Below are 17,229 nucleotides of genomic sequence, written 5' to 3'. Positions count from 1 at the left end.
CCTGCCTCTGCCTCCCAAGTGCTGGGATTAAAGGCCTGTGCCACCATGCCCGGCTAATAATGTCTTAAAAAAAAAAATCTTGTGTTTGTAATGCACATATGTATATGTAATCATGTATGTGTGTAATGTGTGTTAGTGTAGTGTATTTGTTGTAATCCTGTGTGTGGTATGTGTTAGCGTATGGGTATATAATCATGTGTGTGCTATAGTGAAGACTGTATTAGTTATTTGTCTTGTTGCTTTGACAAAACACCTGAAAAAAAGCAACTTAAGAAAGGAAAGGTTTATTGGGAATCACAGGTCCAAGCTTGTCCATCGTGTCTGGGAAGTCACAGTGGCAGAAGCATAAGATGGTTGGTCACATTGTGCCCATAGTTAGGAAGCTTAGGAATCAGAGAGATGAATGCTTATGTTCAATTTGCTTTTTCCTTAAAAAAAAAATTGTAAGTATATATGTGTGTATATGCCATGGCATATGTATGGGGGTTAGAAGACTCTTCCGTCATGTAGGTTCCAGGAATTGGACTTAGGTCATCAGACCTATCAGACCTATCAGCGAGCACCTTTAGCCACTGGACCATCTTGTGTCTCTGCTTCTTCCTTTTCATTCAGTTCAGGACCCCAGCCCATGGAATGGTATCATCCATGTTTGGGGTGGGTCTTCCCACTTCCATTAACTTAATTTAGAAAATCTCTCATAGACATGCCTATAGATTTGTCTCCAAAGTGATTCTATCTCCTGTCAAGTTGGCAATTTAAAACAGCAGGACCAAGAATGGACTACAGAAGGACCACCAAGAGTTGATAGTTACTTAGGAATATCATGATAGTATCTTGCCAAAAGAAGAGAGCATTGGGCGGGCAGACGAATGGACAGGGTGCTCATTCTAGGCTACCAAGAGCCCACAGTAGCTCTGGGGAGGGAACATATGGGCCAACCAATGGGAGTTTGAAGTTATGTGGGCTGTTGAAGGATGAGTAGGGGTTTTCCAAACAGCAGCTCAGAAGTGACAGTGAGCTTGTAACCTAGCAAGTACTGATGTTAGGATAAACAAGAAACCTTACCATCCATCATTCACAAGTCTTATCTCTGTGTCCTTCAGTGACTGTCCCTTCTGCCGAATCTGCCATGAGGGAGCAACTGGGGAAAACTTGCTGTCCCCATGTGGCTGCACTGGCACACTGGGAGCTGTGCACAAGAGCTGCCTGGAGAAATGGCTGTCTTCCTCCAACACCAGCTACTGTGAGCTGTGTCACACTGAGTTTGCAGTGGAAAAGCGGCCCCGACCTCTCACAGAGGTATATTGCTTGGGGGAGACCGGACATCCTGAAGGAGGAAGGGCAACTTGAGGACAGATGTAGAAGCTACCCCGGTCAGCTGGAAAGCTGATTATGTCCCTGCCAGTGCTGGGAGGGATTTGCTGATATGTGGGAACCCAAGTGGTCAGAGGCTGCAGGTCTGCAAGCCCCTCCCTGCCATGCCCCACCCCCTCTTCTCTGGTATTGTTTTGCTTTGCTTTTGAAACAGACTCTCAAGTGTCCTAGGCTGTCCTCAAGTAGCTTTTAGCTGAAGATGACTTTCCCACTCCTGGTCATCCAGCCTTCACTTTGCAAGTGCTGGGATTACAGGCATCTCTGATTTATGCTGTACTAGGGCTTCATGCAGGCCAGGCTAGCCCTCTATTAACTGAGTCATAGTCCCAGGCCTAGCCAGCAACCACTTTTAATATTAGCCATCTATTTGCTACTTTCTTCCTGTCTCTGGTTCCTGTTATGAGTACAAGCATGTACCACCATGCTGGGCTGGTTTTGCTATGTTTTTTGTTTTGTTTTGTTTTGTAAATAGATTGTTGTTCTATCTCATGGAGGCCTGGAACTCAGGGTTAGGTTAACCAGATCCTCTTACTTTGGCCTTTGACTGTCAGGATCACAAGGCTTGACCCCTAGGGTTACCACTGATAGTTCTTTTTTATATTTTTGAGACATGGTCTCTCTCTCTTTTTTTTTTAATGAATTATTTTTTATTTATTTCACGTATGTGAGTACACTGTAGCTGTCTTCAGACACATCAGAAGAGGGCATCAGATCCCATCACAGAGGGTTGTGAGCCACCATGTGGTCGCTGGGAATTGAACTCAGGACCTCTGGAAGAGCAGTCAGTGCTCTTAACTGCTGAGCCATCTCTCCAGCCCCGAGACATGGTCTCTTGTAGCTTACAAATTGCTTTATAACAGACTGTCTTTAAAGTCCTAATCCTGGGATTAATAAGTATACCACCATGCCTAGGTTTTTATTTGTTTACATCTGTCTGTCTATCTGTCTGTTTGTCTGTCTGTCTGTCTGTCTATCTATGACAAGGTTGCATCATGTAGCCCTACTAGCTTGGAACTTGCTATGCAGACCAAACTGGTTTTGAAGTATCTGTGAGCCTTATGCTCCAGCTATCACACAGTTGTTGGGAGTAGTTTTTGTTTTTTTAAAACTTTCTTTTTAGATTTATTTATTTTATGTATGTGAGACACTGTCCATCTTTTCAGACACACCAGAAGAGGGCTTTTAACTGCTGAGCCATCTCTCCAGTCCCCGGGGATAGTTCTTGAGGCAGGTTCTCTCTAAGTAGCTCTAAACCTGGCCTGAAATCTCTGTGACGACAAGGCTAGGCTCACAGAGGTTTGCCTGCCTTTGCTTCCAGAGGGCTGCAATTAAAGGTGTGATCTACCATGCCATCCTGTTGTTTCATTTTAAAATACTTTAAAAAAATTAAATTACATGTATATATATGCATTTCTTTCTGTGTGTTTCTCTCTCTCTCTCTCTCTCTCTCTCTCTCTCTCTCTCTCTCTCTCTGTGTGTGTGTGTGTGTGTGACACACATGTGCCATGGCATATGAGTGTATGTTCTAGGACAGCATGCAGAAGTTATCTCATGTGGGACCTGGGATTAAACTCAATTTTTCAGGGTTGGTACTTTGCAAGTGCCTTTGCCTGCAGAGTCATCTACCCTCTTTCTTTCTTTCTTTCTTTCTTTCTTTCTTTCTTTCTTTCTTTCTTTCTTTCTTTCTTTCTTTCTTTCTTTCTTTTCCTTCCTTCCTTCCTTCCTTCCTTCCTTCCTTCCTTCCTTCCTTCCTTCCTTCTTTTCTTCTTCCATCTATCTATCTATCTATCTATCTATCTATCTATCTATCTATCCTCTACCTATCTCCCTATTATAGGCCCAGTTGACACAAAACTTGGACTCCTCCTGTCCCAGCCTTTTCTGGTTGCTGAGGTTAGTTACCAATAGGTGCTACCAAGATCAGATCACCAAGTATTTCTCTGAGTAACTCTGGTGTGCCCAGTGTTTTGTCAAGTGCTGGTCCCAGTCACCAAGACACCCAGACTGGCTAGTTAGTAGGAATAATTATGAGAGTGTCTTAGTTCCTGTTTTGTTTGTTGTGATAAAATACCCTGACAAAAACAAGTTAAATAGGAAAGACTTTGTTATGACTCAGAGCTCCAGGTCACACTCCATCTCTTAAGTAAAGTTAGTGGTAGGGACTATCTGTCTCAAACAAGATGGCTGGTGACATTGTTTCATAGTTCAGAAGTGGAGAGGGAGCAACACCAGTGTTCATAGCTCTCTTTTTACTGTCCAGACTGGCCTATGCGATGGTGCCACCCATCAATTCAGTTAGAGTCTTCTTACTTCAGTTAATATAATTAAGAACATCCCTCACAGGCAGGTCTACAGGCCACCCTGATCTGAACAGTTCTTCCTTGATACTCTGAACCCCTGTGATTCCAGATTCTGTCAAATTGACTTTTAACACTAAACATCACAGGGCTGGAGAAAAGGCTCAGTGGTTAAGAGTATTGGCTATTCTTCAAGAGGACCCAGGTTCAATTCCAGGCACCCATATGGCAGCTCACATCTGTTTGTCACTCCAATTCCAGGAGATCCGGCACCCTCCCACAGATATACATAGAGGTAAAACACTAATGCATATAAAAATTAATTAATTTAAAAAACCTCACTAAACATCACAGAGGGAAATGTTGCAGGAGTGGGATTTATGCAGGGCAACACTTGGAGGTCAAGAGAAGACGTAGGAGCTGGGAGATAGCTCAGTGGATAAAATGCTTGCCATAGAAGCACAAGGGTCTGAGTTCAAATCCCCAGAACCCACATAAAGACAGGTATAGCCTATTTCTGTAATCCCTAATGCAAGGTGGGATGTATAGACATAATCCGTGGAGACGCACTAGCCTGGTTTACACAAGAGGAAGACATCTCAGAGTGGAGGGTGAGGATTGATACCTGAGTTTGTCCTCTGAACTCCACTTGTATGTTGTGGTACATGCTTTCCTGTACTCATACACCAACACACACATGCACAAAGATTGCAGTTGTGTGAGTGAGGGAGAGACTTTGGCTGAGGGTGAATCCCCAAGTTGAGATCTGAGGTGACAGTCAGGAATTTAGAGAGACTAGGGAAAAGAGAGTCTTGGCAGAGAGCACAGCACATGCAAAGGTCCTGAGGCCATGAGGAGCTTGTACAGAGTCCTGAGATCAATCTGTAGAATCCAGTAAGAATTCCAGCACTGGATAGGTAGAAGCAAGGGGATTAGAAGTTAAAGGTCATCCTTGGCTACATATGAGATGTTGTGAACAAAAAACTGAGATGGCTCAGTGGTTAAAGTGCTTGCCATGTAAGCATGAACAGCACTGGGCTAAACTGTGTAGAACAATGTCCAGTCCTGAGACCAGGAAGTATTGCCTAGATCAGTCAAGGCTACTATAGGTCACTTGGGAGACCTAAATAAAACCTCCAGCCCACCTGGGAGCTGGGCTCCAAGGATACAGTGAGTGGGACCAGTATCTGCATAAACTATCTCCTACCCTTGTCCCAGACTTCAGAGTGCCAGCTTAAGAGGCACCACCACCAACCTTTGTGATGTTCCTGCTGTCTGTCCTCAGCGCTAGCCCCTTACCACTCCTCCTGTCCATTCTCCCTAGCCATCGTCCCATTTAAAAAGATTACAATTTTCTGTGTTTGTGCATGTGTGCGTGTGTGTATGTATGCACACATGTATGGGACAGCACACATGTGGAGGCTAAAGGATGGCTTGCAGGGAGTTGGTTCTCTCCTACCTTTATGTGGGTTCTGGGGGTTGAAGTCAGGTCACCAGCCTTGTGTGGCAAGTGCCATCTTGCTGGCCCCTAACTTTCCCTGCTAGCATACGAGAACAGGGACCCTTTCTGCTGACTTTTCTAGATTTTTTTTTTTTTTATGAACCATACTTGTTTTTCTTGGTCTATCATCTCTGTGAGTCTGTCACTATGGTGACAAAGGATGCTATAACTCTTATCCAAAATGCTTTGCTGGTTGTGGTGGGGTACACAGGTAGTATGCTGAACAGTCAGAGACAGAGGGTCACAGAGTCAAGGTCAGCCTAGCCTATACCTTGGACCTGGGATCTGTGGTTCATCTGGTATAAGCCCTGGATCTGATACTTAGCGCTTTATAAAACTCTTCATGGTACCACACGACTATAGTCCCAGCACTGAGGAGGTGGTGCAGTGGGAATCAGAAGTTCAAGACCAGTATTGTCTATATATTGTTTAGTTCATGCTCAACTTACGCTACATGAGATTCTGTCTTGAAAAAAAAGCTTGGGAATAGAGTGGTTTTGATTTTGAGTATTTCGGGAGGGGGCGGTTGGATGGAATGTTTTCATGAATAATAGAGGTGTATATATAACTTATACTATCCTCCTAAGGTAAGTTTATAAAAATATATTACTTTAGTTAATTAGTTTCTTGTATTGCTGGAACCCAGGGCCTTGCTCACACTAGGCAAGAACTCTTTAACTGAGTGTCTTGGAGTCAACATATATGGTGTCAGAGCTTTCTTTTTTTTTTTTTTTTTTTTTTTTTTTTTTTGATTTTTCGAGACAGGGTTTCTCTGTGTAGCCCTGGCTGTCCTGGAGCTCACTTTGTAGACCAGACTGGCCTCGAACTCAGAAATCCACCTGCCTCTGCCTCCCAAGTGCTGGGATTAAAGGCATGCGCCACCACACCCAGCTTTTTTTTTTTTTTTAGATCTTTCTTTTTCTCTCTTTCTCTTCTTTCTGGAAAGAGATGGCTCAGCAGTGAGATCACTTACTGTTTTTTTGGAGGACTGAAGTTCAATTCCCAGCACCCACATCAGTCTATTCACAACCACCTGTAACCCTAGTTCCTGAAGGGATCTGGCCTTCACGACCACCTTACATACCTCATACACACACACACATACATATGCATGCACATGTAAAAAATTAAATATCTGTCAGTTTTAGTTTCTTTCCTATTGCTGTGATAAGACACCATGACCAAGACAAGTTTATTGGGAGCTTACAGTTTTAGAGGGTGAGTCTATGGTCACCATGACAGGGGGCAAAGCAGCAGGCAGGCAGGCATAGTTTAGTATTTGAAAGCTTATATTTTAACTGAAAATAGGATATAGAGAATGACTAACTGGAAATGATGTGTGGTTTCAAAACTTTAAAGCCTGCCCCAAGTGACATATCTCCTCCAACTAGGCCACACCTTCTAATTCTTCCCTAGTAGTTCCATCAACTGGGGATTAAATTTTCAACTATACGAGTATACATAGGTCGTCTTTACTCAAGCCACCACTTTCTACATCTGTCTGTTGAGGAAGGTTCTCACATATTCTAGGAGGACCTCATACCTAAAGAGGCTGACCTTGAACTCATGATGCTTATTTCTACATCTCTCAGGGATTGGGATTATAGGATTACATCTCTACCTCCTCTGTTTCTTTCTTTTCTAGGGATATTAGTAATTGAACTTAGGGCCTCACTCAAGCCAGGCAAGTGCTGAACCATTAAATTGTACCCCTAGATAGAATATTTTAAATAATTTTGAGCTGGGCATTATACCATACTTTCAGCACTTGGAAGCACAAGGGCCAGAAGTTCAAGGCCCACTTGGATTGCATGAGACTCTATCTGAGAAAGCAATTAAGTCCCCACGACAGTGGTGATGATGATGATGATGATCTCACACACACATACACACGCGCGCACACACACACACACACACACACACACACACACACACACACACACAGAGTTCTACAGTGTGGAATTTTCTACCTCTGTACCACAATGGTACACCTTTAATCCCAGCACTGGGGGGCAGAGGCAGGAGGATCTCTGTGAGTTCCAAGGCCAGCCTCGTCTATATAACAAGTTCCACACAGGTGCTGAGAAGCCAGTAGAAGACATGGGGTCCCCTGGAGCTGGAGTTACAGGTGGTTGGTTATGAGCCCTTAGCATAGATGATGGGATCTGAACTCTAGTTCTTTGGAAGTAGCAAGTGCAGTTAACTTCTGGCCCAGCTCTCCGGTCCTCCTTCCCCCATTATGCTCTGTTTTAGAGTTTCAGATTGTTAGAACATTTTGGATTGTAGAGTTTTAGGATAGGAATACTCAGTCTGTTCTAGCTATGGGAATTTGCATAAATGAATTAACTCTTCTTTTATTTTGATGCCCCCATTTGCACATCAGAAAAATGGGGGCAAGCACTCAGCAGACTCCTTTCATTAATAGAAATATGGAGATCTAGGTTTGTAGTCTCTCCCCAACCCTACCCATTCTGCAGCATCCCCCCACATAACCCCTCTCTGTCATCTGCATCTCTACAGTGGCTAAAGGACCCAGGGCCGCGCACTGAGAAGCGAACACTGTGCTGTGACATGGTGTGCTTCGTGTTCATCACACCACTGGCTGCCATCTCAGGCTGGCTTTGCCTGCGAGGGGCCCAAGACCACCTCCGTCTGCATAGCCGGCTGGAAGCTGTAGGTCTTATTGCCCTCACCGTCGCCCTCTTTACCATCTATGTGCTCTGGACACTGGTGAGTGGGTAAAGTCCGTGTGGGTGGGCCCAGCTGGAGTCCCTAGGCTGTGTATGAGTGTTGCTTCTGCTGGAAGTGGGCCCCTCAGCTTCCTGTCGTTCCAGGTTGGCATTGAAACACAGGTCCAGGAATGCCCCCAGCCAGTAGTGAGCCTTTTGCTTCAAGTGCACAGGAACATCTAATCACTATGGGTCAGATGGGAAGAAGGAAGACAGAGCAGCAAAAGGCTGGAGCTAAGAAGACATTGGGAGTGAAGTGGAACAGATTCATATTAAGAAACTGAGGGTAGGGCTGGTGAGATAGCTTAGTGGTTAAGAGCACTGACTGCACTTTCAGAGGTCCTGAGCTCAATTCTCAGCAACCACATGGTGACTCACAACTATCTGTAATGAGATCCATATGTCCTTCTCTGGTGTGTCTGAAGACAGCTACCATATACTCATATAAATTAAAATAAATAAATTGAAAAAAAGAAAGAAAGAAAGAAACTGAGGGTAGGTGAAATATCTTAGCAGTAAAGTAGCTGGCCCTGAATTTGACTCCCTGGGCCTATGTGGTGGAAGGTGAGAGATGATTCCAAGTTGCCATCTGCCCTAACATAAGGGTGCCGTGGGGTATGCTGTCATGGAAATAACTAAATAAATGTAGCAAAAATATAGATTAAAAACCTTCCAAAAGGGCTAGAGAGATGGCTCTGCAGTTAAGAGCACCGACTGCTCTTCCAAAGGTTCTGAGTTCAAATCCCAGCAACCACATGGTGGCTCACAACCATCCATAATGAGATCTGATGCCCTCTTCTGGGGTGTCAGCGACAGTGCACCTTCATATAATTAATAAATAAATCTAAAAAAAACAAAAAAACAAAAAAATTATGAGCCCTCACCTCTCTCGGCTTCCGATAGACTCCGGAGAAGAAGGGGGGACTTTGTCTTCAGTTGTGTATCCATGGCTGGACCCACTAGGTTCTGGTATCTACCAGAATCCTTGGCCACACAGAGTAAAACAAAAGACATGAATATGGGGAAAGGCTTTGTAGGGGTTTGATGAGGTTAGGGATGGTGTTGAGAATGAGTGGGAGTGAGAGTAATTAAAATGTATATATACATAAATGAGATTGTGAAAGAAGACATTAAATTAATATAAACAGTTAGAAAGACACACAGAAAGAAAAGACATCTGGCCAGGATATAGCTCAGGTTTTGCTTGGTAGTGTCTTAAGAACTGCCAGTGTTTGTACAATAAGGATGTGATGTAGTTTTCAAGATGCATTCCTATCTCAAAGGGACACATTTTAAAATATATAAATTGCATGAAACTTATGTACTGCTCATTTTATCCTTTGCTAATACCCTTTCAAAAGAAAAGAGGTAGCTCTGGAGAGCACCAATTCATCGTGTGGCTCTACTGTATTTATTTAGTCATTTCCTCTTGACATACTCTGAGGCTTTTGGTAATGTGTGGGATGTTCACCTGTTAGAAAGAGTGTTTTGGGCCACTACCAATGAAGTTCTTTCTTTCTTTCTTTTTTTTTTTTTTTAAAGATTTATTTATTTATTATACACTGTAGCTGTCTTCAGACACTCCAGAAGAGGTAGTCAGATCTTGTTACAGATGGTTGTGAGCCACCATGTGGTTGCTGGGATTTGAACTCCAGACCTTTGGAAGAGCAGTCGGGTGCTCTTACCACTGAGCCATCTCACCAGCCCATGAAGTTCTTTCTTGCTTCTTTTTTCCTCTTTCCCTCCCTCTCTCCCTTCCTTCTCTTTTCTTCCTGTGGTGCTGAGGCTTGAGCATTCTAAGTAAGTGCTTTACCATGGACTTAGTCCCTAGCACTTAGAGAGCATTTTATATGTTTATAAGTATATGGGTGCATATGTGCACATGTATACATATATGTGGAGGCTAGAGAGAGCCCAATATTGCGTGTCTTCCTCAATCACTGTTCATCTTATTTGTATATTTTGTTATATTCATTTATTTTGTGTGTGTGTGTGTATATATATATATGAGCCATGGCATGTATATGGATGTTAGAGCACAGCTTTAAGAAGTATGTTCTTTCCTTCTATCATAAGGGTTCTGGGGATTGAACTTGGGCCTTGAAGTGGGTCAACCACCCTTATCCTCCGAGCCATTTCTCCAGCTCATCCACTTAAAAAAAAATGTATGGAACTTATGTAGACCAGGGTGGCCTGGAACGCAGAGAGATCTGCACGGCTGTGTTTCTCAAGCACAATTATTTATTTTCTCTCTGTGTGTGTTGGTTGGAGGACAGCTTACAGAAGTTGGCAGTCCCCTCTCGCGCGCCATAGCTCATGGTCGTCAGGCTTGGTAGCCTTTACTTACTGAACCATCCGGCCATTTGTTATTTGAGACAGAGTCTCTCGAGGTACCTGGAACCCATTGTTTTGTCTAGACAGGGATCTCTAGAGATCTGCCTGTCTCAGACCTGAAGCCCTGGTGTTACATATGCATTGCACAATGCACAGCTTTTTTTTAATGCAAACTTTGGGGGACTGAATTCAGGTCTTCACACTCTCATGGCAGATACTTTATCAGCTGAGCCATTTTCCTAGTCCCCTTGCCCACTTCCCTTTTTGAGACAGGGTCTCATGTAGCCCCTCACACATCCTGGGTAGCCAGGATGGTCTTGAATTCCTGGTCCTCATATCTCTACTTCTAACTGCTGAGATATTACCACATCTGGTTTATGTACTCATGTACATTTTTTTTTTATTACTCCTCTGTTCTCCACCTGTTTGTCCCTCTCTCTTCCAACACCCCTGGTGACCATCCATCTTTTTATTGTCTCCATAGTTTTTCCTAAGTTTCTCAGACAGATCTTGAACTTACTCTGTAGTCCTGGCAGACCTTAGGTTTGTGATTGTCCGGTCTTAGTTTACTGAGTAACTGGATTTACCCAGTTAATCAGGTTACATTCCTACAGTACCAGATGGACTCTTTTTAATGGTTCCCCCAACCACATGCCAGACAAGCACTTTACCACTGATTTGCAGCTCCAGCTTTCACTTCGTGTGTGTGTGTGTGTGTGTGTGTGTGTGTGTGTGTGNGTGTGTGTGTGTGTGTGTGTGTGTGTGTGTGTGTGTGCGTGTGCGTGTGTGTGTGTGTGTGTGAGAGAGAGAGACAGAGAGAGAGACAGAGAGAGAGACAGAGAGACAGAGACAGAGAGAGAGAGACAGAGAGAGTGTTGTGTGTGTGTGTCTGTGTGTGTGTCTGTATGTGTGAGTGATAGTGTCTTAGTTAAGGCTTTACTGCTGTAAACATTAGACACTGTGACCAAGGACAAGTCTTATAAATGACATTATTTAACTGGAGCTGGCTTACAAGTTCAGAGGTTCAGTCCATTATCCTCAAAGCATGAACATGGCAGCATCTAAGCAGGCGTGGTGGAGGAGGAGCTGAGAGTTCTACATCTTCATCTGAAGGCTGCTGGAAGAATACTGGCTTCCAGACAGATCTTATATCCTACACCCACATACCTACTCCAACAGGTCCACACCTTCTGATAGTGCCACTCCCTGGGCTGAACATACACAAACCATCACAGATGTGTGTGGGGGGGGAGGGTATATGTCTAGGTATATGTGTGTACACATGTGAGTGCTACCAGCCATCTAATCCTAGCAATTCTCTTGTCTCTGCCTCCCTCTCCTCCCAAGTTTGGGGTTACAGGTTTGGTACAGGGTCCTGCTCAGCTTTTTACATGGATGCTGGGGATTTGAACTTAATGTCCTCAAACAAGTTCTCTTACCCGTTGAGCCGTCTTCCCAGTCCTGTAAATGCACCATCATTTTTATCCTCTTACCTGTGAAGAGACACCTTGGTTGCTACCACGTTGGGCAATTTTGTGATTGGTTGGGGTTAAATAATCCTAAGAGACTGGTAAGTCTCTATTCTCATCAACTGTTAGAAGAGGCATGCTCTCTCCTGGGATCAAGGTGGTAGATCCCCCACTTTTACAAGACTCACAGCTTATCAGAGTATCCTCAGAGGACCGAATGGGTGAGTGTGTGCATAGTATTCAAGAAATGCCCCGTGGTGGCACTGCTTCAAGGTTTGACCCATGACAAATGCCAGGGCTCCCTTTCCTCCCCAGGGTGGAGGCCTGTCTCTACCTTCCCACCCACTGCAGGACTACCCCCGCAGGTCTCTTTCCGATACCATTGCCAGCTGTACTCAGAATGGAGGAAGACCAATCAGAAAGTCCGCCTGAAGATTCGGGAAGCAGATGGCTCCGAGGACCCACATCACTCCTTGCTGGCTACTGGACTCTTAAAAAAGGTGGCAGAGGAGACCCCTGTGTGATGCCCTGGCTGGCAGGGCTCAGAGGTAGTAGACAGACCAGAGTCAGATGGCAATGCGACTGGCTTTTGGAAAGATGGAGGCTGCCTGACTTTTCATACACAGCTATGATGCTTCTCAGGCCAGTAGCCACAGCAAGTAGAACCTGCTCTGTGATCCTGTGTGAACATATTTTCAAGGGTTTTGTTTTGCACGTTGTTGTATATGACAAGCACAGATGGACAGATTTGAGCTTTGGATGGAGTGGGCACCTCTATCTCATTCTGAGATACTTGACACCTTTTGCACAACAGCTTTAGTTGCTGGTGTCAAGGGCACCCATTGGACTCGAAGGTTCCAGCAAGCTTCTTGCATTACTCTGCACCTAGCTGGCTTGCTTTACTGGCACTCTTGACTTATAATCTTATAAAGTTGCACTGCGTTTCAAAAACCCACCCCTGAATGAATAAAAGGAGCCCTTGCTGGCTAATATGGACTCATCAGTTATGTTTCTAAACTTTTCCAAGTGAGTGATTCTGTGGGGGCAAAAAGTATAAAATTCTTGGTTTGTTTTGTGGGATCTGTTATGAATCTTCTCTCTTCCTTTCTTTTCTTTTCTTTTCTTTTCTTTTTTTCTTTTCTTATTTTTATGATAAAGGAACTTAAGTGGAGGTACAGAGATGGCTCAGAGGTTAAGAACACTGGCTACTCTAGAAAAGAACTGGTGTTTAATTCCTAGTACTCTTATGCAGCTTGTAATTGTCTCCAACTCTAGTTTCAAGGAATCCAGTGCCTTGTTTAGGCTCCTGTAGACACTGCTCACATATGGTGCACATACATAAATGCATGCAAAATACTCATACACATAAAACACATTTTTTAAAAAAAGGTACCTTAGCTCCCTGGGACTAAACCACAATTCAAAGAAAGCACATGGTGGGACTCATGACTCTAGCTACATATGTAGCAGAGGATGGCCTAGTGGGTCATCAATGGGAGGAGAGGCCCTTGGTCCTGTGAAGGTTCTATGTCCCGGTATAGGGGAATGCCAAGGCCAGGAAGCAGGAGTGGGTGGGTTGGGGAGCAGGGGTAGGCAGGGAGGGGATAGGGAATTTTCAGAGGGCAAACTAGGAAAGGGGATAACATTTGAAATGTAAATAAAGAAAATATCTAATTTAAAAAAAAAAAGAGGTGATGTAAGGGAGAAAGCACTTAGTTTTAGCTCACAACTACAGGTACAGTCCCTCATGGTAGAGAAATCAAGGCATAATTAAGTTGGGTATTTCTATATCAATCAGTACAATCAAGATGATCCCCACAGGCATGCCCAGAGAGGTTCTTCTCCAGAAGGGTGCTCTTACCCGCTAAGCCATCTCACCAGCCCTAGAAGACAGAAGTTTTGTTTCTAGCACCCACATGTCAACTAACAACCATCTATAACTCTATCTAGTTCCAGGGAATCTCTTGGCCTCTTCTGGCTTCCTTGAGCACCCAACTGTTCTTCCAAAGGTACTGAGTTCAAATCCCAGCAACCACATGGTGGCTCACAACCACCCTGATCTGACTCCCCCTTCTGGAGTGTCTGGAGACAGCTACAGTGTACTTACATACATAAATAAATAAATAAATAAATAAATAAATAAATAAATAAATCTTAAAAAAAAAAAAACAAAAAAAACCCTTCTGTCTTCTAGAAGAATAGCAAGTGCTTTTAACCACTGAATCATCTCTCTGGCTACAATAAATGATTTTTTAAAAGTTATTTTAGCTGGTGATATAGTTCAGTGATTGAGTATTTGAGTAACAAAGACAAAGTTCCCAGGATCATTAAATAAATTAAGTTTTTAATATAATTTTAGTGCACACATACATAGAAACACACACACAGTCTCTAAGTAGCTCTGGCAGGCTAGAACTCAAAGAGATCTTCTTGTTTCTGTCTTCTGGGTGCTGCAATTACTAAAGGTATGCATCACCATGCCTGGCTATATATATATATATATTCTCTCTCTCTCTCTCTGTGTGTGTGTATGTGTGTGTGTCTCTCTGTCTCTCTGTTTCTCTCTATATAATGTATATTATATATATATATATATATATATATGTTATTTATATATATGTATATATTTTAAAAATGCTACTGGGGATCGAATTTGAGCTTCACATATTCTAGGGAAATGATCTACCATGGAGTGATATACTCAGCAACAAATGATTTTAAGAATAAACCCAAGTGTGGGGCAAGGGGTGCTGAAGAATGGCTCAGTGGTTAAGAGCACTGGACTGCTCTTTTATTGACGAGGACCTGGGTTTGATTCTCAGGATCCATGTAATGGCTCACAACCATCTGTATCTCTAGTATCAGGGGATCCAACATGCTTTACTTGTCTCCACTGATACCAAGTATACACATGTTACACAGACACACAGGCAGGCAAAACACCTGTACACATAAAATAAATCACAATGGGCCTGTTGTGGTGGTACATATATTTAATCCAGTACACAGATTTAGAGTTAGGCAGGCAGATCTTTGTGAGTTTGAGGGCAGCCTGAAATACACAGCAAGTTCCAGTCTTCCCATGGCTGCATAATGAGATCATGTCTCAAGATAAAATAAGCCGTGTGTGGTGGCATATACCTTTAGTCCCAGCCAAGAGGCAGAGGCAGTAAGTAGGAGCTCTTTGAGTTCAAGGCTAGCCTGGTCTATATAGGGAGTTCCAGAACAGCTTAAATATTTTATCTTAAACAACAGTGATGACAATGGTAGCAACAACAATAAAACAAACAAAAAACTAATAACAATAATAATAATAATAATAATAAAACTTGACAGTATACCAGGGCCATGTATGTAACTCAATTGTACAATCTTAGGATTTTACTGCTGTGAACAGATACTATGACCAAAGCAACTCTTTTTTTTTTTTTTTTTTTTTTGGTTTTTCAAGACAGGGTTTCTCTGTGTAGCCCTGGCTGTCCTGGAATTCACTTTGTAGACCATGCTGTCCTTGACCTCAGAAATTCGCCTGCCTCTGCCTCCCAAGTGCTGGGATTAAAGGCATGTGCAACCACTGCCTGGCAAGGCAACTCTTATAAGAACACCATTATCCAATTGGGGCTAGCTTACAGCTTCAGAGATTCAGTCCATTATCATTAAGGCAGGAGCATGGCAGCATCCAGGCAGGCATAGTGCAGGTGGAGCTGAGAGTTCACAACATCTTTGTCTGAAGGAGGCTACTAGAAGACTGATTCCCAGGCAGTTAGGTCAAGGGTATTAAAGTCCACACCCACAAACCCACATCTACTCCAACAAGGTCACACCTACAACAGTGCCACTCCCTGGGCCAACCATATACAAACCATCATAGGTACAAAATATGTTAATCATGTGGGAGGTCCTGATTCCATTCCAAAAGGAAAAAGGTAAGAACAATTTTCACATATTTTTTATGCCAGATCCCATATACTCTCTATGACTGATGGTAATACTCTCTATACCAATCTGGGATTATCATGGATGAGACCCAACTCTGAGCTTGCTTCATATCTCTCCTCTTCTCTGGGGAAGAAACAGTTATGACCTCTATTTCTAAAGGTGGAAAGACAGGCTCGACATATGAAAACCTTTATCTGAAGTTCTACAGCTTTAGGAGCTGGGGATGCCCCAATGTTAAGCTTTGTGCCCTACCCTCTGGCAGTCTCAAGAAAGATGCAGAATGTGGCTGTGGTAATAACAGCTTCTGTTGCTCCTCACTCTTTTTTTTTAGTTGGCCCTGGAATAATGTAAATAGACTGTTCTCAAATTTGTGGTACTCCTCTTGTGTTTGCCTCTGAAACACAGATTATGTGTTATGTGCCACCATGCCTAGCCAGCTCACTTTTGAGCTCTTGTTGCATGCTGCGTTATGTAACAGCCTAGGGCTCTTGGCATTTTCCTGCATTTAATGCCCAGGGCAGCCCTAAAAGGTGGTTTCTGGGGAGCATGTTACTTACTTACTGGGGTTTTTTGTTTTTGTTTTTGTTTTTTTGAGACAGGGTTTCTCTATGTAGCCCTGGCTGTCCTGGAACTCTGTAGATTAGACTGGCTTCAAAGTCACAGAGATCCACCTCCTCTGACCCCCAAGTGCTGGAATTAAAGATGTGTACCACTACTGTCTGGCAGGAGTCTTTCATTAACCCTACTTCCAAATTGAGCCTCAGAAAAGCAGTTTCATCATCCCAGTGGATCCAGTACAGTCTGGTCTTCCCTGTTGTTTTCTGCACCCATCTCTTGCCTAGTACATAGGCTCATGCATGGTAGTATCTTGCTGCCCTAACTGGAAACTCAAGGGGAAGTCAATTTTTCAGAAAGTGAAGACTCAGAGGCTAGAATATGGTCTATAGGAAGAGCAGGTTGGGAGACTTCCTGACTGGAACAATATGACTGAGGAACAGGGCGATGTGATCAGGCATTAGGTGACTGGTGAACTAATACCATAAAACCCGTATGTAAGCACACACAAGCATCTTCACTCTTCTTCCCTTCCAAGCTTGGTACCTACTTCTCATCATAACTTTGGAATGTAGGGTCACAGGAAATGGTGTAAGGAAGGTGCCATAAAGGAGAGATAGAAAAGGAGGAAGGGAGGGAAAGAAGGGGAAAAGAGGAGTCAGGGGAAAGGGGGTGGGAGGGAGGTTCTGTTATACATCTCTTCTAATGCTTTGAATTATGTGGAGAGTTTTAGTTTGATATTAACCTGTCAAGAATTCTGCATGCAGGGTTGGCTCTGTCTTAGTGGGTAAAGATGTTTGCTGCCAAGTTTGACAACTTAAATTTAATTACTGAGAAGAGAAAATCAACTCCCACATGCAAGCCATGGCATGCTCAAAGCCTGTATTCAATCATCCCCCTCCCCAATACAAAGAATTTCTGCCAACATAATTTTTATATTCTTTATCCATTTAAGAAAAGCTAGCCAGGCGTGGTGGCGCACGCCTTTAATCCCAGCACTTGGGAGGCAGAGGCAGGCAGATTTCTGAGTT

The 17,229-nt window shown here is 43.4% G+C and overlaps 1 protein-coding gene across 5 annotated transcripts in view; it reads left to right on the top strand.

Annotated features, from left to right (window-relative positions):
- Nucleotides 1-17,229, top strand: part of March2 (membrane associated ring-CH-type finger 2) — a 32,318-nt gene that overhangs the window by 14,152 nt on the left and 937 nt on the right. For 2 of the 5 annotated variants that reach the window (XM_021218142.2, XM_029531533.1), the window contains 3 exons: nucleotides 1,104-1,299; nucleotides 7,693-7,902; nucleotides 12,070-12,700. In XM_021218142.2, the coding sequence (XP_021073801.1) occupies nucleotides 1,104-1,299; nucleotides 7,693-7,902; nucleotides 12,070-12,228 (565 nt within the window). In that variant the 3' untranslated portion in view covers nucleotides 12,229-12,700. Of the gene's footprint in view, nucleotides 1-1,103; nucleotides 1,300-7,692; nucleotides 7,903-11,582; nucleotides 12,013-12,069; nucleotides 12,701-15,336; nucleotides 16,348-17,229 lie in introns of those variants that run through there. The other 3 variants (XR_002381183.1, XR_002381184.1, XM_029531534.1) reach the window with 3 other exon arrangements.

This window comes from Mus pahari, chromosome 18 (genome assembly GCF_900095145.1).
Source record: "Mus pahari chromosome 18, PAHARI_EIJ_v1.1, whole genome shotgun sequence".
NCBI lineage: Eukaryota > Metazoa > Chordata > Mammalia > Rodentia > Muridae > Mus > Mus pahari.
This window is presented reverse-complemented; position numbering and strand designations above follow the sequence as displayed.